The sequence below is a fragment of the Poeciliopsis prolifica genome, unplaced genomic scaffold, assembly GCF_027474105.1.
Source record: "Poeciliopsis prolifica strain line A6 unplaced genomic scaffold, Auburn_PproV2 SCAFFOLD008, whole genome shotgun sequence".
In the NCBI taxonomy this organism is placed as follows: Eukaryota; Metazoa; Chordata; class Actinopteri; order Cyprinodontiformes; family Poeciliidae; genus Poeciliopsis; species Poeciliopsis prolifica.
Window position 1 is genome coordinate 5,841,496 of NW_026562383.1, and position 23,330 is coordinate 5,864,825.

The 23,330-nt window shown below is 41.5% G+C and overlaps 3 protein-coding genes across 4 annotated transcripts; 1 reads left to right on the forward strand and 2 right to left on the reverse strand.

The window, feature by feature from the left end:
• Positions 1-1,725: 1,725 nt before the first annotated feature.
• pigr (polymeric immunoglobulin receptor) lies at positions 1,726-9,599 on the reverse strand. Its single transcript, XM_055033394.1, is given in 9 exon segments — positions 1,726-3,131; positions 3,239-3,282; positions 3,387-3,475; positions 3,573-3,651; positions 6,148-6,374; positions 6,563-6,644; positions 8,479-8,691; positions 8,694-8,816; positions 9,472-9,599. Coding segments are annotated over 9 exon segments (990 nt in total). The 5' UTR covers positions 9,521-9,599; the 3' UTR covers positions 1,726-3,047.
• A 2,057-nt stretch (positions 9,600-11,656) lies between these two features.
• On the reverse strand, positions 11,657-14,793 carry dad1 (defender against cell death 1). Its single transcript, XM_055033395.1, has 3 exons — positions 14,474-14,793; positions 12,121-12,290; positions 11,657-11,854 (listed from the first exon to the last, which is right to left on the reverse strand). Exons 1-2 carry the CDS (start codon positions 14,682-14,684, stop codon positions 12,160-12,162), a joined length of 342 nt encoding a protein of 113 aa, XP_054889370.1. The 5' UTR covers positions 14,685-14,793; the 3' UTR covers positions 11,657-11,854; positions 12,121-12,159.
• A 1,052-nt stretch (positions 14,794-15,845) lies between these two features.
• On the forward strand, positions 15,846-21,461 carry abhd4 (abhydrolase domain containing 4, N-acyl phospholipase B). Of its 2 annotated transcripts, XM_055033392.1 has the most exons (9): positions 15,846-16,080; positions 16,753-16,773; positions 17,799-17,884; positions 17,982-18,086; positions 18,223-18,511; positions 19,663-19,850; positions 19,943-20,054; positions 20,161-20,347; positions 20,591-21,461. In XM_055033392.1, the coding sequence occupies exons 1-9, from the start codon at positions 16,031-16,033 to the stop codon at positions 20,678-20,680; spliced, it is 1,128 nt and encodes a 375-aa protein (XP_054889367.1). In that variant the 5' UTR covers positions 15,846-16,030; the 3' UTR covers positions 20,681-21,461. The 2 variants fall into 2 exon arrangements, with proteins under 2 accessions (XP_054889367.1, XP_054889368.1); XM_055033393.1 differs by lacking the exon at positions 16,753-16,773 and having other exon boundaries at positions 15,848-16,080.
• The last annotated feature ends 1,869 nt before the right edge of the window (positions 21,462-23,330 follow it).

Genomic DNA, 23,330 nt, shown 5'->3' on the forward strand with positions numbered 1-23,330 from the left:
TTGAAAATGACAAATCCTGTTAAAAAAAAAAAAAAACTACCACGCTGTCAGTGACTCAGGAGAGGGACCGTGACTCGTGTGAAATCGCAGCTGCTCCCTGAGACGCAATCACAATCGCAAAACAGGCAAGTGAAAGGTTTGACTGAAATACAGACCAAAACAAAAAACAACAAGAAATATTGTACAAAACGAGACAGAGAGAGCTCGCATTTCGTCAGATTTAGCTCCTCTGACTCATTTACTGAACCATGTGATTCTAATTCAATCCGGGTGCGTCGCCCGACGTCATAGAGCAAAATCAGGTCAAGTTCCGAGTGAGAGCAGTTACCTGACTCTGTAATATTCATCTAAACGTATAGTCGCAGAATGCCCAGCTCGCCTTATTTGCTGAACTCTTGAAGCCCCAGAATCCCTCAGCAGCACAAGGCCTGGCTGACCTTTGTTCTGACAGATGCACAAGAGCTCTGCATAAACAGCCTGGCGCTGCTGATGTTGGCCGACTGAACATTGCCAGCTGTAATCTCCCGGGGAGTTTTTTTTGTTTGTTTGTTTGTTTGTTTCTGGCCTGGACAGCAAATTATTTGCAAACAAAAAGTGTCAAAATACTAAAACGCTTGCAAAAGGAAAAAGATGTCGCATTAACAGCAGACATCGGTGTGAACGTATGCGAGGCGATCCGTATCCCTTGGGATGGATACGCGTTCTCCGCTTTTTTATTGTTTCACAAATAAAAAACATGTCAGTGTTCAGCCCCCTTCACTCTGTTACCTCTAAATGCAAGAGAGTCCTCCTGTGCAGGGGCGGAGGCAGAAGGAGGGGCTTGGGGGGGGCACTGCCCCCACATCTGATTGACTGCCCCCCGGAGGTGCCCTCCAGATGATTGACATGCAATGTCAGACATCATTCCTATACAATATTTGGAATCAATGTAAGCCACACTAATATCCAAAGTAGAAAAACAATAACTTCCTTGTAAGTTATCTCAGAGCTTCCAGTTGTAAGGTAGCAAAATATGCAGAGGTCCAACAGATATGAATGCTTCTTCGAGGCAATGTCCGTCAAACAGTATTCATTATTTGCATTTGGGTTTTTTAAATTATTTTTCAAAAGAGGAGCTAAATATTGATTTACGTTGGTCGGGATCGAGTGCAGCCTTTGCTCCACGGCTCCTTTGACAATCTCATTAGCCTGTTCAATTTACTATTCCAACATGTTGTTTGCGGTTGGTAATGAGAACGAGGCTCTTCAAGCATGAAGAGGAAGGAGGGAGGATTCTTTTCTCTTTTTGTAGCTTGGGTGTATTTTTTTCTTTTTGTCCTTCTGAAAACGAGTCCATCTCAAGGGAACTTTCCCCATTTTCTGCTACTATTTTCGTTGTGCCGGCGTTTGTTTAATTGGTCATGCTGCTTGTGTTTTTTTTTTGTTTCATTGAATGAATTCTTGCTTTCTTGTTAACGACAAGAAGACAAATGGCCTCAACTCATTCACTTCAGTTTAATATATATATATATTTTTTTATGTTTTTTTGTTTTTCTGCAGCAGCGATTCAGGCTCAGAACTTCCTCATATTGAGATAAAAACTAAACTCTGCATTCGGCCATTTGTCATCAGCGTCTAAGGATTCATTAACTTCCCCAGCATCATAACTGGTGCCATTTGTCCATTTAATTAGGACGCAATAACAACGAAAAGATAAATTCCCACAACAGTAGAAAAAAAAAGAGAAGCCTTTGCAGTGTTTATTGGTTTATCAGTTTATTTTCATGCTTGCCTCTTTCTGCTGAAATATGATCGCCTTCCTGTGTTCAATACGTGGCGCTGAATGACAAAAACACTCAACAGCAAATATGCACAATAAGCAAAATATATATTTTATATGTGGAAAGGGGAGCTCTAAAACACCTACTAGCTCCCTGCTGATAAATGATGCAGTGTATATAATCATAGGGTCGAATTGGGTATAAAAAATAACCAAAAACAAACTTTTGGGTCAAACCTCGTGATAATATGAAACGAGATCATCCCGGGTGGAACAAAAGGCTCACACTGCAGGGCTGTGCTAGGGGGGCTGACCTGGTAGCATTACGCATCCTGCAGGCACGGCCTCGTTAAATAAAAATCTCACACACTCCAGATTGTCTGCATGATGCAAAAGAAATTCTGTGTAATGGACAATTTGGACTAACTCTTGCCACTCCAAGCGCCTCCCCTCCTTTTTGCTTCTAGCTTGATAATAAAGTCGATACGGAGGAGGCTGATCAATATGTAGTCAGCAATATTCAATGCAGGGTTTCAAATAATGTTATGATCTCATTTGCATAGGTTGGGCAGCTGTGACCCTTTCTCACTCAGAGGTTCCCATGGGCCTTATTGTGTTGTTTCTTTGGGACTATTCTCCCTCCGGTCCAATTTTTTTTTTTTTTACCTTACATGGAAGATCATTTCTCCAAGAAAGATAATTTGCAAGACTCCTAACCTGCTGAGGCTACTAGAGTCAGCGTCACTGTCCGCAGGGAGGGAAAAATGTTGAATCTTCTGAGCTCAGCAACATGTTCCTGTTCACTGGGAGTAATGTGAATACTTTGGAGTGGACCAGTCAAAGTTCTGACATGGATCAAAGCCATAAGGCTCAACACCAAAAATATTATACTCCAAACACCAGAGAAAACATGCAAAATGTGCTTTATATCACCTTTATGATCACAGGATTCCCCTTAAATAAGCTAAAAATGCTAATAAAATTATTGAATTACCCTCTGAACTTTCTGAATCAGTTCCAAACAGAATTGATTGAACCACATGTGAACATCATCCATGTCTTTTGGAAAACATGTATAAAAGCGGTGCAAATTTGTAAAAGCTGAACTGCAGAAAGCGGCACATGATGGACGTGTACCGCAGTGCACAATGTAAAAGGAAAAACAATGCCATCGAGGGTGCATGCTCTGACAAGTGCAAGGAAATAATAAAAAAAAAAATAAAAATAAAAAAAACTCCATTACATTCAGTTTGTGAAAGTAACAACAGACGTCACAGAATGTCAGACATCAGTACACACGCACATCTTGGGAATCCTTGTTAAGGAAAAGTACTGCCGCGTTTTGAAAGTCACCTGCTTCTCTTGAGCAGCCCTGCAGGAGACATTACAAAACAACATTCTATAAATCACATCCACAAAACAGTTTTTTTTTTGTTGTTGTTGCATCAGCAGGGAGAGCTCTGTTTAAAAGGAGCTTACGCTGAATTTCGCCCTCATCTCCTCGACGTCTCTTGGAACCCGGCCTGGAAGTGGACAGCGAGAGTACTTTAAGAAATAATTACCAAATCCTCTGACTTTGTTCACGCAGATGCATTGGAATTGCGTTTAAGGAAACGAGTGGCCTTACTGTGCAGCCTCCAGAACTTCACAGCCAATATGGCCACGACAGCCAGGAAAATGACAGATGAGGAGACCACCACAGACGCCAACATGGGACTAAAAACGAACAAACAGACACTCAGCCTGCTGATGGCAATCCACGTTGACTCTGAAACTGAAGGCGCAGCACAAATCAGAGATACTGAGCTTCTACCTGTGGCTGCTCCATGTCTCCCTCGTGATGGGTTTGGCTGGAGGCAGGTCTGGAAAGGACTGGCTCGACGCTGGTGGAACTGCCAGAGACAATGCGGCATTAGACGGATATATTTAAGGTAGCAACAACATGAAGAAGAAATTGAAAAAGAAAAATTGAAGCAGTGTGCCGAGCACAAGAGAGTTTGTTGCGCAATAGAAACTCGATGTGTGGCATCAATATTCTTGACAGGTGTTATGAAAAAATCCATACGCTGCAGCAGATGCTTCCTGCAGCACAGTATGATGACATATTGATGCTAAGAGCAGCTTCTTTGCGTTTTAATGGCTACAAAATGGACATTAGCAGCAACAACTCCAAAAGTAGTTAGAAGTTTGAGTGAATTCTTTTCTCCTCGTCATGTTTGAATGAACAACAGGAAGAAGGGTGGAGAGAGAGAGAGTGAGGTGCTTTTTCTTCATTACTGATGTCGTTTTATTGATGACGTGAATGTCATTTTAGAATCTCGGCTGAGATCAAGTTCACAGTGAGTTTATACCTGCGACGTCCCCAGGTGAAATTCTGACGTCAAGCGCATTTCTGACTGTTCCTTTGTGAAATAAAACTTTCAACAGGCGAGAACAATGGATTATCCTCACCTTTATCTCTCTAATCTGACTCTCGAGACGCATTACCTTTGCACCGGCGGGTCTAATTCATAAAACTGCCGATTATAAAATAGAAAAGGGTCTCCTGAGTTGGAATTCTGACGGCGAAAATCAAAGGTTTCCCAGTAACTCACACTTACCCAGGACGTCTCCCGCACAAAAGAAATGTAGATAATATTGCTGCTATGAACTATTTATCAGCACTTCTGAGAGTTTTAGTCTACGAGCTTTGACTTTACAAGCATGGCAGAGAAACTAAAAAAGGCCTGCAAGCTTGAGCGCATCGTCTGGCTTATTCTCTGCAATCCCCCTTTTCTCCTTGTCAAGGTTTTTTGACAATAACTCCTCAGCAGATTCACTTTTGTGGACAATAAATGGGTGACTTTTAAAGACCTCAGAAGCAGCGTGTAAATATCTACAGATGTATCGGACAAAGCGGGCTAGCCACACGGCTTCACTTTAGCAACTCGAGAGCTGAAAGGATTCATTGATCGCAAGAACAGAACAGTTCAAACTTGACAAACGCAAAACCTGGTCCAAACATGACAGCTAAGCGTTTTTCATTTTCTTCCTTTCAGCATCAAGTATTCCCCAGACGATGTGAAGGCCTCGGGGTAGACTCTTATTTAGCCTCTCTCTAGTCTGGGAAAGAATGTTTGTGCTGCAAACTATTAAAGACATAAATTAAGCTTTGTTTGTGCTTCCTTCAGTTTTGCCTCTCATGAAAATACCTTTTTAGTGAACGGCTCATTTTTACCATTAAGAGTAAAAATTGGAATTAAAGTCATAAAGCCATTTCTTATGGTTACTTTCTTTCATGGTTTTAGCTTTTTTTTTTTTTTTACTCTAAGATGATTGCCAAGACCACTTAAATACAGCGAATAACATTTTCCCATGGTGCCACACTATTAGCGCCAACGTCAATTAATTTTACTAGAATTTTAAGTGATAGATTCAATGTTGAGGAGAATCACCAAGTGGAAGGAAAAGGTAAGATGGCCTCCAACAGTGTTTGCCAACAAAAATGTGAAAAGGAAACTGTCCTTTTACCTGATTGAAGAACCCTTAACTCTGATTACTGTCTGACTTATTTTGGGATTTGTCGCTGTCATCTTCCACATTGACAAACTGAAGTTCTTGTTCATTGTTCTATGCAGATTAGCTCGAGATCAGGCAGACTGGATGGAGGATGTCTGTGAGGATCAGTTTTAAAGACTTGCCACAGATTGGATACAAGCCTGGCTTTACATTGATGCTTGCGGCCCTGCAGCCTGTAACCGGCTATTTTCCTGCGTTGGTCTGCGGTTAGTTTTGCCACTTTACCATCAACTCTGTCTAACTTGCCCCTTTTCCTGCTGAAGAAAAGCACACCGCCAGGTTGATGGCATGTTCAGAGAACCGAGCATGGGTGCTGTATAGCATTTTAGATGCAAATCAGAAAAGTAGTCCAGCCTGTCGGTTTTGGTGAACAGCCAAAACCAACACGCTGGTTGGTCACGCATTTGTGCCGTACTGTATTTTCCGATGTCACCTTGAACTATGTTCAAAGCAGTAGCATGTCTCAAAATCGTCTCCCTGAACTATTTGCTCCGTTGCTTTGTGTTCGTTACGCTGCTTGTTAGTTAAAGTTCTCTAAAAAATCCCTGAGCCCTTCACAGGAAAAACAAAAAACTGAATTTACACTGAAATTTAATTATACTTTCTCAGAATAGTATGAGCTTCAACTGCAAGAAGAATTTTGTAAAATAATTTTTTTTTTTCTCTCCCTTTGTGCAGTAACATTTGTAGCCATACTTATGGCAAAATGTGGAAAAAGTATAATAATTTAGAGAAGCTTCTCTGGCTCATGAATTATATGGGATTACATGTCGAAATATGCATCAAACGCAGTGATTCTTTTTTTTTTTTCATTTTGAACGCCTGCCTACCGGTGGTGGGTTGGGGTACGACCACCACTTGCACGGCTATCTTCTCCTGCCCCGCAGAGCACCAGTACCACGCCGTGTCTTTCATCTGCAGCTTCTTAAAGGTGACAGTGAAAGCCCCAGTTCTGTCATCTCTGATGGCCACGGAGGAGTCCTCGTAGCGCCCGTCAGAGCCCGTCGACAGGCAGGATCTCCAGTCGCCACTCCGACACCACTTCTTCTCGCTTCCTCTGTTGGCAGGCAGACACAGGGGAGTCACCGAAAAGCTGATCTTCCACCGTGCGCTCTCAACACGAGTGAAGAGCTTTCTGGTCGTCAAATGCGAATTGTGAAACGTTTCAGCGAGTTGGTCTCGCGGCCTTCGCACGGAATCAGCCCGATTGGTATTTGGGACAAAAGGGGAAAAAAAGTCAAATGCCTGTATCTCTCGCTGTAGAGGCATTCGATTGTGACGGCGCTTCCCTCTGCTCCACTCATTCTGTTCTTCACGGCTGACATGCCTGCAGGAATCATCAGGACAGCGTGTCGTTAATACAGGTGTCTAAATAAATTAGTATGTCGTAGAAAGGCCTATCCAAAGTAAAATAAGCCGTTAAGACACGGTGAGCAAAAACTAAAAGAAAATGTGTGGAAAAAAAAACAATAAGAGGAATTCTTTAGGTAGTCGTAGTATGGAGTGCCTTAGCTGATATGGTTCACAAATGGAAAAAAAAGCGTGGCGTAATATTGAGAGGCAAAACTAAATACATAAAAATAAAGGGTCCTTAGTTGCATTACATTAGTAAAAAGAATAAAAATAACAATAGTACTACTAAAATAACCAAAAAAACAGCTGATCTATTTTGGTAATTCGGTTCAAAAAGTCAAACTTGTGGTCTTAATTTTATGTGTTAAATGTTTATTTGATGCTTGTATTACGGCTTATCACTAATGAAAACCCAAAATGCAGTCTGCAATAGTGTTGAATTATTATCCAAGACCAATGAAATGCAATTTTCCAAATAGAAAAAAAATGCAGCCTGTATGCTGTAAAGCACATCCAGTCGATACTTGTTCTGAGCGCCTTTCGAATGAGTGCATCAGCATGGCTTGCAGGCAATCGGCCTGCAGTTCTGGAGCACAGGTTGCTTTCATAGTTGCCTTCAGGCCATCTTCACTGTTTGATCTGGTGTCTACAGTCTTTCTCTGGACGATGTATCCACAGACTTTCTACAGACCTCAAGCCAAACCAATCAAACACGGTGTTGCCACCGTCATTAAACGGGTCTTTGGCATTCTTCGCAGTGTGAGCCAGGGCCAAGTCCTGCAGGAAGATTAAATCAATATCCCCATAAAGCTTCTCAGCAGAAGGAAGCAAAATGGGATCTCAAATGTCCTGCAAGATGTCTGTGCTGATTGGGACTTGATGAAACACAGTGGGCAAAATTAGGTGGCTCCACAAATCATCACCGACTGTGGAAACTTTCCACTGGACTTCAAGCAAGACGGATTATGTGCCTCTGCACTCATCGTCCAAACTCCTCATGAAACGCAACATTTATTTAAAATACTCAGACCTCTTTGGTGCAGGAGGTGCTGAAACCCTTTGTATATTATTTTATTTAAGGACATAAAAGATTATGCATGTGTGTAGTTTGTTTTGAAGCAGGTGCTAAGTTAAGTATGAATTGTGTATTTTAACACTTAGCTTTAGCTATAGATGTGTAATTAGTTAGCATATCTAGGCATGACTACAACTTCAGAATGGCAGCAAAGTGCTTCCTGTGGAATTTGTAATATGTGTAAAATATGCATCAACCAGCATTCATGGAACATACATGGAACCTTGGTTGAAAGAGTACCAGAGGGTGTTTAAGGTACATTTTTGACTACAGTCTACCTGGTAGACTGTTTACCAGGGATTCTTTCCTTTCACTCAATTTTCTATTTATGTTTTCTTATAGCATATAAAAAGAAAAAACAATATCAGCAGTTGGTTTTTGCAGCTTACCCTCTTTGTGGAGGCTGTCAGTGACTGTCTATCAGACTTGTGTCAATCCACCTCATGCTTTTGCTATGACATGTCTACATTTAGTAATTAGTACACATATTTATTTAGATTTGATTCACTTTGGGTGACCTAATATTTGTTGAGCACCTGGTTTTTTGTTTTTTTTTTTTAATTCACCTTGAGTCATTAAAATTAAGAGAAACATGAATTATTTCCCTCTTGCTGTGCCTAATTTATAAACACAAGTTTCCCATTTTGAATTGAATTACTGAAGTAAATAAAGCGATTAACGGAGTCCCGTTTTTTGTGCTTCAAAAAGCCGATTTGGGCCCTCCAACGCTCACCATGAACCACTTTGACTTTTGTGAAAGCGGTGTCGTCGGCTTCCCACACGCCACCTATCTCCACGCCGCAGATGTACCACCCCGACTCGCCCTCCTTCAGGTCCGTCATGGTCACGGTGAACACCAGCTGGACCGGGTCGTCGAAGATGCTCACTTTCTTCTCGGCCGGGTCGACCAGGTGGTGGTCGTCGGTTCGAGCCCGCGTCCCCCCCTGGTCCTCCCCTGGCACCAGTATTTCACATAGCTGGCGTACTGGGGCTCGTAGTGGCAGGGGATGGTGAGGGAGCCGCCCTCCAGGACGTCGAACTCTTCCTCCATGGTCACCTTACAGAGAAAGGCTGGCAGAAAGGGGATGTGATGAATGCCGAGCACAAGTTTTAATCTTCAGAAAAGGTTCAGCTGGAACAGAAAAGTTATTTCTTGAGGACTTTTTTTCTTTTTAATATTTTTTTTAATCTGCTGCATGGAATAGGGAAAGCGGCCTTGACCGTTTTTGTTGCAAGGGTTTCCTTTGTGGCACGGGAGTTTGTTCCTTCTTTCTTCCCCTCTTTTTTTTTTTTTTTTTTTGAAACTTCCCTTTACTTGTTATTCTGAAAACGGATTATCCTTCCTATAATTCACAGGATTAAAGGCCTAACAAAAACCAACCTCAAACATACCCACCGCCTGCAGCCAAACACTGTGAGAGCTTGCGAGACGTAGAAAAACATTAAATCTCTCGGTGCCTTCCAGCAGAAAACAGCAGCTTCGACAACTTTCAAGCCAGTCTGCCTCCCAAATGATTAATGTAGAAAAGGAATAAAATGATGAAGTGAAGTGAAGCGAAGCGCAAAGAGTATCTTACGATGAAGCACTGCTGTTTGCTAAGTGCACAATAATAAAGAGAGGAGGCAACAGCAGAGGCATTAATCATCCTTTGTGTTAAACTCCATCAACGGCTGAAAATGGGTTGTATTTTCTTTTTGTTTTTTTTTCTGACCTCAACACTCCTACCTGGAATCCATGGTAACAAGAAAAGGGTGCTCGTGGAGAGCTGCCACATGTTTTGACTTCACTTTTGGAGTTTGTTAAGCGTTCTCACCACCCAGCACACAAAACGCTTTGGGATGTGGGTTCCGCAGTGTCAGCCTCTCCCCTCCCTCTGCTGGTCATGTGACCAAAAGCTGGATCCAGATGTTCCAGATGTTAACCACATAGGTGCCAAACGGACAAAAGGGAAGGGTTCAGATGGCAGCGAAACGAGTGAAGGAGAGGAATGATCGGAGAACGAGAGCGACGTGTTGAAGTCACTGAAGCAACTGGGTGACGAAGAGTCGCTTTCGGTCGTCCGTCAAAAGCAGGATTTGTGGGAAGCTGGAATTTATCAGTTGTTTTATTTTGAAACGGCATGCTCCTCGTGCCGGGACGTCATTCCAGCTACTTGACTTCAATCTCCCACCATCCTGGTGGGGATGAGAGTTCACAGTGGGAAAGTCAAAACGTTGACTGAACATCTCCATAAGTTGTGTGACCACTTCACAAAAAAATGTATGCAGTTCAATAAGAGGGCCAATCAAGATGTTTACGACGTAAGGCTAGAACAAAAACGTAAACTGCATTTTTCTCGCTGTCTTGACATTACATCAAAGTAAACATATCATGTTTCGGATCAGCTGGCATTAACGAATTCTTTGGTGGAATTCTAATGAACTTGATTCTTTTCTTTGTGACCTTCCTGAAGCTTCCTTCAATAGTTTGCTGCAATTCCGGCCCATTCCTCCTGACAGAACTGGAGTAACTGGGTGAGGTTTGTTCCTTTTAAGACCTGAGATTAGATCTCAATAAAGGCCTCATCAAAACATTCATTTTGTTGTCCGTAACGCGACATTTGACAGCGTGCTGAAGCTAACTGTCTGTTTGCAAGGCCCATTTGTGTCCAACTTTTTTGACTTCGAGGATGAAGCCTTGAAATGCGGCTGATGTTCCTCGTGCTCGTATTTTATGAAGCGCACCAATTCTCCCGGCAGCAACACACCCGCACAAAGTGCTGCTGTCAGCTCTTCTATTTCCTACACAAACGTAATCGTCATGACCAAACGCTTCAATTTCAACCTTTTATCAAATCACCTAAAACGATTTGTCCCCAAGTGAACAAGTAGGGACTCCCGACCACAAAGTTCGACAAAGCAAAGCATATGGAGAAACGTGGCAACTTTTGTGCTGCAAATGACAACTTTTTACTGAACTTTTCTGTAGAAAATTCCGTTAAGGCATTAAAAAAGCAGACGAGTCTCGACTTTCCAGCGCTATCAATCGCATGTAAGAGGCTGTGCTTTCAAACAGGTTTGAAAACCTAAGATCCACTTTCTGTGGATTTAGTGGGAAATCCATAAAAGTTGGCGGTGAAACCTGGGGGTTATTTGAATTTGCTGGTTTTAATCAACTTTTAGAAACTGTAAGAAAATAAGTTTTCTTTCAGCTTTATGATAGTTGTGATAGAATAAAGACAAGCACATTTGAAAGAAATGTGCTACAGGATGATTATTTTTTAATTTAAAGTGAAACATTTATTACAGTCTAATAAATAAAAACACTGAAATCTTTCAAAATATTCAAACTTTTTGAGATGCACATGTATAAATTCACACTACAACCAGACATGGATTTTTTTAAATTTTATTTTTTAAGCTTTGTTTGGAGGCAGGGCCAAGATGGCTTAGGAGGTAAAAAAAAAAAAAAAGAGAAAAAGTTCAACTAAGAGCAACAACTGAACGTAAATGGATGAATGGTTCAGTGGATTTGGTTAAATGGGACTGAAATTAAAGTTTTCAAAACAATATCTATATATTATTATGTGGTCTTTATAAGAAAGCCAAGTTGAGCTTTTACAGATTATCGATATTCAGAACAAATCAGCACACAAGCGGTTAATCAACCTCCCTCCACAGCCACCTCAGATTTGATTACTTTAGAGAAGCTGTGGTGAGTTGGGTCTTTTTTTTTAAAAAAACACAGAATAACTACAACTTTGGAGACATCTTTTATCATTGTTATTTATGCAACATTTACTCAGCTGCGCTAATGGACAAAAAAACACCAAGGACTCAAGAGTTTCTTCTCTCAGCCCTAAATCCTCTTTTCTGGACTGCAAATTAAGTTCCACTTGAACAACTTTCACCGACAATTCAAAGAGACAAGGTCACCGTTACACTTGCTTTATTTATGTCAGTGCAAAAAGGGAATGCTTTACAAATGTCAACATAACAAAATCGTTGCTATAGGAAAATTGTACTGCGTCAACCGTCGAGACGTAGCGTGTCGATGCTGGGATATTGTCGTCCAGATCAGCTGCTGAAAAACTGATGATTTTCAGAGATTTGATGACTTATTTAGAGATCTGTGGGGAGGAAAGAGAAATTAAGAGCTCGAGTTAGTTGATTTGGAGGTAAGAAATGTAGTCTTTGCTGTTGGGAAGTTAAATATATATATCTATATTTTAATTTTTTTCCCAAAAAATAAAATGCGGCACTTTAGCTGTTTGTGACAGTGGAGAAATAATGATGGCTGGAGGCATTTTATCATGCCAAGTTACAAAATCTAAGGAGATTCTGGAAATAGTTACTTCTTAATACTTTGTTTTTATGAAATGTCTAAAATAAACACCTTCGAGAAGGGGAAACGCCAATTAGAGCTGCGTTCGTTTCAGCCGATGAAGTTCATCACGACGAGATGCAGGACGGTGTGAGCAAACAGGAAGTCGGCGAAGGCTCTCTCCGGAGAAATGGACAGGAAGTCCCCTTTGTTCTGAGGGTTGATCTGGATGCGAAGACACACTGGGGAGAAAAATAAATAAATTAAGATTTAATTTTGAGATCATTTCTCCAGTTTACACTTGTATTAGTCCGCCATCCAACAGCTGTTGTAGATCAGTTTTTTGAACCGTTGCACAACTTGGAAAATGCAAGCAAACGTGTCCATCGGAATAAAAAGCGATTGGGAAATCAGCAACTATTTCCAGATGGCTTTTGCTCTTAAAGACACAGTCCACTCCATCTTCAGCTCCGGTCGCGCTTCCGCTCTCCGTCTCGACCGAGCTCGGCTTCGTGGCACACAGAGCTCTTCGCCGCCAGCTGCAGATTCAGAGTGCAGGTTCCACGCTTCTCAGTGGATTCCCCAGAGAGCGGAACAATTATTCTTGCTGCCAGTTTTGCTCAACTGTTTTGGTGCTCTTTCTGCAGGCCAGAACACAAACACACAGGGGAAGGCTGGCTAAACTGTGTCAAGGGGCCACTTCAGCAGCCACCTTCTCTGTCAGCTACATGAACCTGGCCAGGCTTAGGTTGCAATAGTATAAAACACTTTTTTAGTACTGTGCAAAAAAGTATTGGGTATATTTCTTTACAATTTACTTTATATAAAAAAGGTTGAGGAATAACCCTCTAGTTTTCATTTCTGGTTTGGAAGATACTTTTAGGATTGCAGGATCAAAACCGCCATGACCTAAATCTTTTTTTACAGTTTAACTTTTACAGCTAAGGCTGGTGACGATCTTCAAAAGTTACCCTTTCGTTTGGTGTCCCTCATTATTGGTCCTACTTTTTCTAGAGTATAGTGACATCAAACATTTAAGAAGTGTGGCAATTTACCGCTATGGGACTAAAAAAAAAAGCTTACCTAGAACTAAAATGTGATGTCAGTGCTGCCTTTCAAGCCTTTTTAAGGTTTTAGAAGATGTCAAGATGTGTGCAGCACTTAAGTCATATATATTGGATGTCTGCGCCATTCGGACCGTAGACCAGAAAACAAATGATTCTGACCAGTGGTTTAAACTTTATCCAACAGAAAAATGCTGTAGTGTGATCTAACCTTTTCCAATTAAGTACCGAAGGGATTTATTTTACTCAGTCATCTTAAAAAGGTTCATCATTTTCCATCTTTATGTGATTATTGGGGTGTCACAGATTGGCACATTGAAGTTTGACCAAATTGCTGCGGCATGACTTTTTTTTATTTTTTTAAATTGGCACGCTGCAGTGAGACCCCGTTAGTCACATATATAGTGGTTTCTTTAAACCGACTGGGTTTGTGTTTCTGAATTTATTTTAAATTTTGTTGTTTATTTGAAATATCGAAATGGCTCATAACATAACAGACATAATTTATTTATTTATTTTTATTTTTTAACTCTGCACTCACTCCCAGTAGATCACTGAGATCTGCACCTACACATATAGTCTGCGGACTGAACTTTGAACATGTTTCTGAGAACCCACTTTCATTTTCTTGCTTTTTCACATGAACGTACATTTAATATGATGTCAGTTTTGCAGAATTTTGCTACTCTTGGGACAACAAGGGATATTTTCATTCTTCTTTTATTTCAGTTCGGGGTGACAGGAGTTCGTCCTGCAACTGGTGGTTTGTGGTCCATCTCAGTCATGTCTTCGGACGAGACATTTCTATTCCTGTTGGCTGTGTGGCTTCCTTCCTTCTGTTGGTGTTTTGGGCTTAAGCTGAACTGCAGTTGTGACTACAGCTTAATTTACCACCATCACTGGTGTGTATTAATGGGTGAATAAATGCAGTTTTTTAGTGTAGTAGTAAAAAACTCTGGGCTACATAAAGCACTGTAGATTATTCAACATTGTATTGCTGATCATTTATAGGATCTCCAGAAGTTTTTCTAACAAACTAACATTGTAGGTGTGAAGCACTATGTTGACTATTTTGATGTACTAATTTAATATACAGGACACACATTGCTATACAAGTATTGCAAGGTAAAAAAAACAACAACAATAAAATGTGGTTATTTGTACGCAGAAATGTCTCTGTATTCTCTTTCGAAAACCTAAAATAACTTAATTTGAACACAAAAAAAACTGATGGCAGTTTGCTTTAGCTATGTTAGCCAGTTAGCATGCACAGAGGACACAGCACTGGCTGAAAATTATAAGCGGAAGTGTTGGATATTCCCGAAAAGTTCACACACAAAAAATACTGCAGAAAGCACTACCTGCGAGAATGAAAGAGCCCACGCAGGAGATGAAACCCGAGAGAAAGCTGTTGAAAGGAAATGTTCCAACGAGGAGACAGTAGAGGAACTGCATGGCTCCGGTTAGCAGGATGTACAGCAGATAAGCGTCCACCACTTTCAGCTTGTTGGGCGTCGTGGTGGTGTACTCCTCCAGAAACCGGGAAATAACAGACACCACTGAGTTCGACATGATTTTTCTATTTTTCTCTTTTATCTATACGGAGGTTAGCGCAGCTCGTCTTCCTCTCTTCAATCAGTGACGTGTCCTCACCAGCCGGAAGCGGCCCCGGTGTTACACAAATACATTCCGAGTAACTCGTAATAACGAGCAAGGAGCGTTGTACCTTGTGCGTCAACGTAGCCGCCATATTGTGAGTGGCGGTTTTGTCGAAATGCAACAGAATGAACGGGATTGATGCCCGTCACCCAAACTGCAGAAGATTCCAAAGATTTATAAGTAATATAAAGTTCAACAAAACGTAATGGTGCATGTTGTCGTGTAATTTTACCTCCAATACTTGGCATGTCTTTTACTCTTACGATACTATATTTAATAACAGCATTTTCTTTCTTTAGATATAAATTACTCCTTCCTGCTTGTTGATTTTTTCTTTCTTTTTATATTTATTACTTTTGTATGAATGTGCTTGCTTCCATTTGCTGCTTTTATATTTCTGCCATATTTTTTGTATTATTATATTAATACAGATCAAACACGGGTTTCAAAATGTTTTATAAAAACGTGATAGCATGGTACATTTAAATAAATTTTTACCACATTGTGTTTCGTTGTGGGTGTGTTTTGTTTTGATTTTCGTAATCAGTAGCGGTAAATAACATCAGTATTTATATTATATCAATTAACACACGGCTTATTTGTAGAAATTAGTGAATTAATTTTAAGACTAGCAAAGTTTCCAACTTGCCACTCACCGATAGCTCAGGCGTGATGACGTAGCGATTCTAGGGTCTACGTCTTCTACGTCGCTTGGCTACGTAGAGCAAAGAGGTGGAAACAAAACAACAATGATGTACTCCAACATCATTCCAAGATACGATTTAGTCAATTTATTTCTAGTGTGCGTGCGCGTTAAACGAGTTGACGGATTAGATACACTTTTTTTAAAATATAAACGTTTCCTCTGGTCTACTTTTTTTTTGTTGTTGACAAAAACAACAGCAAAACATGATCTAAAAATATCCTATGTAGTTGTTGTTTCTATATTGTTTTCATTTTGCCTTTCTTTCTTTAACCGAACGGACTATTGATAAACAGAAACACTGTGCGTTTATTAACCGCACTCATGCTTAATTGCGACGGCATTCGCGCTTTTGACACGAGTAAATGCGAGACACGACCCGAATGCTTCGCAGGTGTAAGAGACGATCTTTGCAGTCGGTCAGATGACGTAGGAATGCGCTGGTTACAAAACAAACATCCACAGGCGAGCACCGCGGCAGCTCCTAATATCATTTCAGAGAAGAAGCATTATAATCCGTCTGTGACTTTAAGTGTGATCTGAATGTGACACGCCAATGGATCCCGGTCCAGCTGCAGCTCCGATCCAGAACGACTGTGAGACAGAGTGAGTGACTTTAACAGTACCGATCCGCCTAACGTCGTTCCTCACATTAGGTAAACCAATGGAGAAGAAACTTGATGTGTCGAAACAACTGTTGATGTCACTGGGATTTAAAAAAAAAGAGCGACGTCTCACGGTGGTAGAAACTTGTCTCCCAGTTTGGATTTAAAACGTCGAACACTTTCCCGGGTTCCATGTCGCTTTTTTACTGTGTGTAACATTACATCATCTGAGAAAATGCTGATGTTGCACAACATCAGGGATCTCTATCAGGCATCTGATGCTGTATACAAGAAGTTATAAATGTGTTGCTCCGTCATTAATAGCAGTTGACACAGGCGTTGTCAGAGCAAACGTGTTTGACAAGCTGTGGATGAATAGACGGGGTCAGAGGTCGCTGAGGTGACTCAGCGACCTCTGAGCTGAGGTGGTGCAGGTGGCACCTCTTACCTTTGCCTCGGGTTTGTTCCTCTACTGTCTGACGTCATTACCTGGCCTTCTCTTGTTTGGTGCCCAATTTTCTGTCTTTACAACAGAAGTTAGGAAGCTGAAGTAGAGATCAAGGTGGCGCAGACATGGTGAACGATAATGGCCGACTCCTTTGTTTCATCAGTTTGGTTGTGAAGGAGATGAATGAATGACCTCAGTTCAGTGTCATCACTCTTTTTGTTTCAGATCGGAGACCAAAACTAAGAGGTGAGATGGAGCCTATTATAAAATACTAATAAGCAGTAACAGACAATGGGAACATGCATGTGGCCTTTGGTAAAGCATTCAAACCCTTAACATTGGTCACAGTTGTTGTGGCTTTTCTGTGACAGTAGTACATAGGAAAGGAAGATCATTTCAACCAGCCTTCTTTTAACAACGGTGGTCTTCTTCAAATTCAGTTCAAATTCAAAACATACTTTATCAATCCCAGAGGGACATCAAATGTCGTAGCTCATTAATTCAGAGTCTTCAAAGAGTTACTGAAGATGGTGATGGCTGAAAGATCTCTTGTAGCAGTCTGCATTGCAGCGAATCTGAAGAAGCCTCTGACTGAAGATACGCAAATTCGCTGTAACGTAGTAATGTATTATGACGTATTTATTGGCAAGCTTTGTAAAGTGGGCAGTCAATGGTTCATGTCAGCACTGCACCTCCTCCAGAGTCTCCTGGTTGCTTATCTGATTAACGTTGCCAATGGCTGGCCTGTCAGTCTAAGCTTTCTTATCCTCCTTGGTCTTCATGTTGTTGTTTGTTCACTGGATTTCATTTGGAGCTAGCAGTGTAATGATCGCTGTTTGTAAAACACTTGGCAAATAACGAATCCTTTGTCTTCCCCCTCATAGCTGTTAGTTTTTGCTGGTATGTCATAACATTTGAATATAACCCTTGGAATTGTGTTTAATATGCAAAACAGGCGAAAAGGTAAAGGGGCAAGAAGACTTTTGTAAATATCACTTTGTCGTTGCTGTGGGTGTGTGACACACCCACAGCAACGACATGTGAGTTTAAAGCCTGGTGGCTTTGAAATGTGATTCTCTGTAATACTCCCTCCGCCCCCTTGTCTCTTTCTAAGCATGTGTGGATACTATGCAAATAGTGATAACATTGACTAACCCCGGATTTGTGCCCTAAGCATTGATATTTTGCATTCAGCATATGCTGAACGCTCCCTGTGCTATCTACAATCTCCTCATTCTTTACATGCTTCTCTTTCCACTTACTTTGATTAGGTCAAGTTCACTCTGGAGCTGGTGGCCATCTTGGCGTCCGACCTCCATGTCCCTGTTGAAGGCTGCAGAGTCTAAGATTCTTGCATGTGAGACTGTGCTGACGGATACTATGCTGGCTGATTATGTAACCACTGAGAATTGATTAGAAAATGCAGATTACTGCTTCGTTGCTCCTCTCAACAGGTATTAAGAATGATTTATGGGCCAGGTTTGTGACCCTCGCAAACCAGGACCGCATATGGACTCTGTCTCTTACCAACAAGGGGACTCCCAAATCTGCAGAACAAGGTAATGGGATTTTTAAATAGTCTTCACAAGAAGGAAATAGGCGTGAAAACATAAACTACAAGAGTTTACAATAAGAGACAGCTCACAGAAGATGAATGTCTTCCTGGTCCTGTTGTGTTTTTTCTCCCCCACCCAGCACATAAGACTCCCCTGGTGATGGTTCATGGTTTTGGAGGAGGGGTAGGACTGTGGATCAGGAACTTGGATGCCCTGAGCCGCTCGCGGACCGTCTACGCCTTTGACCTTTTGGGCTTTGGCAGGAGTTCGAGGCCTAGCTTCCCGTCAGATGCTGCCAAGGCAGAGGAGCAGTTTGTGGACTCCATTGAGCAGTGGAGGCAGGCTGTTGGTCTGGAGAACATGATCCTGCTGGGGCACAGTTTGGGGGGCTACCTGGCTACCTCATACGCAATTCAGCACCCTTCCAGGTAATCGTCCACCCTTCTAGTCTCTGTTTCTTGAGATTCGCTTCAGAGACCAATATTAACAACCTTTGATTGAGCTACATTTATGGTCAGTAAAACTATTTAACAAACTCTGTGTTTGGCATTATTTGTGATATCCTTACATCAATACCTTGCACAAACCTTTTGTAGTGATTGGACCTTCCTTAGGCCTGTCCAATAAGATTTCACAAGACAGCATACAGAGAGAACAATCTTTGATTAGTTATCTGAGCTAGCCGTGGAAGAATATCTGGTGAAACATTGCTGTGTTGATTTTAAGCACCAGTTTCATTTAAAGTCCAAGGAAACTCTTCATGTTTTATCATCCTGCTTACTGAGCATCATCTAGCCTGTAGTTGCATGTAATTATTCAACCCTCACTGCAAATTAAGTTTATCGACAAAATATTAAAACTATCAGCTGTTTGCAATAAACAGCAGTACCATCTCCTGTCCCAACACGCTGCAGACATGGTTCATAGCCAGATGGAAGAGTTTCTGGGGAATGTTGCACTGCTCCGGCCTGCCAGTTCATTGACATTCTTGGTGTTGGGTGCTGCAGCCGGCATTTTCAAATTCCACCAGATACATTTTTCAAGAGCTCAAGTCAGGTAATCAAACCTTTGTGGCTCTGCTTGAAGGTCTAACGATACCCGAGATTCAGCTTCTTCACAGATGACCCGACGTTTTCCTCCAAGGATTTCCTGATATGTGATTGAATCCTCAACGTACCGCATGCTTGATTTGAAAAGTTCCAGTTTTCCCAAGCCTAAAGATAAGGCCACTTTGTTCTACTGATGTAGCTTTGAGCAAACTGGCGCTGACGTTTCTTCTGCTTTAGGTTCAGTAGTGATGAGGCCATTTAGCACAAGCCTCACTGGGGAATCTGAAAACCTCAGTGGCCCCATCCATAGAGTCTGTCGCAGGTCTTTTCCAGTAAATCAAGCAAGAGAGTGTGAGTCCATTGTGGTAACATTGTTGTGCAAAAAAAATTCTAGGATCTATTAAGCAAAATTACTTAGGTAAAATTGCACCATCTAGTGGCCATTCAATGTGATACACTACTGCCTTTCTCTGCTTACAACCTGATGCACATATAAGCCGCATCGCGTTTTTATTTGAATATATTTCCAGAGTGTCGCACCTTATCTTGGTGGACCCCTGGGGTTTCCCTGAGCGAGCCAAGCCAGAGACCCAGCAGATCGAGGATCAGGGTGCCGAGGCGGTGAAGAGGCCCACCATTCCCAGATGGGCAAGAGCCATCGTCTTTATTGTTTCTCTCTTCAACCCGCTGGCTGTTATTAGAGCTGCAGGACCATGGGGTACGCATGTGGAAATGTAAATCTGCCTCTGCTGTGTGTTCCATCAAATGTTCCACCATCGTCACCTTGCTGTCTGCGCTTCATTCGTTCAGGCCCAGGCTTGGTGAACAGGTTTCGCCCCGATTTCAAAAGGAAATTCGAGGATCTCTTTGACGATGACACAATGACACAGTACATTTACCACTGTAACGCACAGACTCCGAGGTAGGGCAGAGCAAAGTCCCGAAGTTCCTTTTCCGTCACCGACTTCCATAAATAAAAATGTAACATAACAATGTTATTCCTCTCTTGTTTCCTCTGCTTCTCCCAGTGGGGAGGTAGGTTTCCGGGCCATGTCAGAAACGCTAGGGTGGGCTAAGAGGCCAATGCTGCAGCGAGTGCATCTTCTGCCGCCCTCCATGCCCGTCACCATGCTGTATGGAGCTAGATCCTGGGTGGACAGCTCATCTGGGGACAGAGTAGCCGAGATTAGGGGCAAAGCCCACACCAAAGTGCTGGTGAGTGGACGCAAGAGAGCCTCGATACTTACTGGGCCTTCTAAAATTATTCAAACCACTTGGGCTTTTGCATGTTTCAACAGCGAAAATCAATGATTTTCTCTGGTTTTGTTTGACAAAGCAAGAGAGAGTACTGCAGTGCAAAAATTGTGAAAAGTAAATAGCTTGGTTGACCTCATAAATCCGGGTCAGTAACTGTCCGCGTATTTTGTGCCGCTTCCCTCAAACCGTTCCCCTCTGCAGCTGGTGGACGACGCCTCACACCACGTCTACGCTGATCAACCGGATGACTTCAACAAAGTGGTGGAAAGCATCTGTAAATCTGTGGATTGATGGCACGTGTGCGTCTGCAAGGCACCGGAGGTTCTGCGCTGTGTCGGCACAAGTCGTCGAGGCGGACTCGGCCCCGGAGCCCGAGCACGCAAAGCACCCTGAGCTGTTCTGTTCTGAGGCATTTGAATGAACCTGAGCGCAATTCTGCTGTCTTTCTTTTTCTTTTTTGTTTTCCTTTGTTCCCGTAAATAGTTCTTTTGCTCGTATTTCATGGCTGGTTTGTTTAGTACGATCACACTGGTGTTTATTACCTGATTTCCTCGTTACTCTCTTCAAACAGAACACCAACCACATGTTCAAAGATGTTCATTTAGTTGAATATTTGGTTAACGCCATGCATCCAAATGCGCCTCTGAGAATGCTCGTGTTTTATTGTTTTCTGAGCTGCCAGATGGCTGATGATTCATAATTTATTATGTGCCTGACAAGGTGTTCTTTCTTTGCCTTCTGTGTGTCTTATTGCCTTTTTACATCATCACACAGCTGTAATTTATAAACTAAAAACTTCTCGAAAGAAAAAATGTGTTTCCCAAACCAGCAATCAGTGGTGTACTACACTGCCTCTCCACTAGAGGTCAGCACTCAATGTTCACCTAACATTCCGGCTCACTAAGAGTGAGAACATACAAGAAATTTCTCCCCACATTTGCTATACTTACATATTTATTACTGCTTTTGGGCCTTAACCTTTAACCACATGGTGACCAGTGAATATTAGTGCAGTAAAGTTCTACTGTGAAGCTTCACTTTGATGGAAGGATGGAAAGAATTTGTCCAAAAAAAAAAAAAAAAAAAAAAAAAAAAAAAAAATATATATATATATATATATATATATATATATATATATATATATATATATATATATATATATATATATATATATATATATATATATAAAAAATGCAATGGTTTAGATCAGCATGCTCATGTGTGGAAAGGGCTCAGTCAAAGTCTAGACTTAAATTGAGAATTGTAGGCAAGACGTCAAATCTGATGACCTCATTTCAGACGCAAAGCTTGTAGACTTCTTGTCAGTGAGGTGGAAATCAAAATTTTTTTAACAGCATGAAAATGTAGTGTTTTAGTATCAAATCCTGTTTAGATTCATAACACTCTAAACCCATCATTAACGTATTTGTGTGCGTTTCCCCCCCCATTTCTCCATCAGGTCCTACTTTTCACCGGCTCTGACTCGGAACTGATTCAGTGTTCAACTAAAGAACTGTTCGAATATTGATGGCTAAATCGTTCTGTGACGTTGCTGCACACAAAAATCGGCCTTGTTTTGATTTGTAAAACCAAAATACACACAGATGTCGAATTTAAAATAAAAATTAAAAGATCAGTTTTTGTTGTTATACTTGAATTGTTCCACATAATCCTGAAAAAAAAACAACTTATTTTCACGTGACTGCACTTGGATGAGCAACAGGCTTTCAAAGATTATTTCACACAGTTTCCCCTTATTTGCCACAAGCTGTCACAGACAGTAATGCCTCCCACCACTCAGCCCTTCTCACCCAAAGTCACGGCGGTTTGGTCAAGGCCTCATTGCGAATTCGTTTTGTGTCAACGCGTCTTGCTCTGCGCCGCCGTGTCTGAGACGCGCTGGCAGAGACGTCGCTTCGCTTCAATCAGCCTGCCTTTCTGTCAGTGAGAATCTAGCACTTACCTTCATTAAGTTTGGTGCAGAGGTCAGAGTGAGGTCAGAGGATGAACTCATTAGAAATTAAGACGAGTCAGAAGCAATATCTTTAAAGAAAAAAAAAACTCCCAAGAGAGGACTGTTGGCCAATCCACTTGTGTCCTTTGCAGAGACCCGCAGGGTTGTTTTTAATATCTGAAAACCGGCCTCTAGAGTCATTGAAATGTAAAAACATGGTCTAATTAGATTCTAAAATAAAATATAAATCTCAATTAGTATCGGGAAACTCATGTTAAACTAGGAAAAAATTTAATTATGTCTTAGGTTCATTTCACAACCCTGATTTCACTCTGGGTTAGTAAGACTGGAGAAACGACTGAAAGCAGGCGCCTGAGCAAGGACCGCCGTCAAAATCCATTCAGGTTGGTCTATTTTTGTTTTTTCCTTGTCTTTAGTTTGTCGGCCAAAGACACAGAGGACAATTCACACACAGACTCCACTCGTAGCATTCATTTGACAGCCATACTGGAGCTACAGTTCTTTGCAAGCTTTATACACCTCGTGATATTTCTTGCCATCTGTTTCACTGAAGCACCACAAACCTTAACGTGTTTTATTATGGTTATATGTGACATAGCAACTTGAAGTAAGAGCATAACAAAAATAAGTGTGACGTTCATATGTGATCAGACACTTTAGTCAACATGTTGCTTTTATCTCCATTAATAGATTTTATGTCGTATGTTAAAGAAAAGCAACCAAACCTCATCATGACATCACCATGTCTCACTGTGTGGATAGCGGCTGAAGTTTTTCTAGGGTTCATCATAGACCAGATTTGGTGCGTGTTCATTAAAAAAAAAAATCTCCCTTCTAAGATCTGATAAAGCTTTGTTGTGTTGAATGTGTGCTTTGATGATGTAAAGACCAAAGCGTTTGGGATTACATCAACTATGAGATGCAGCTCAGGCCTGCCGCCTGTTTCAACTTGCCATGCTCCCTGCT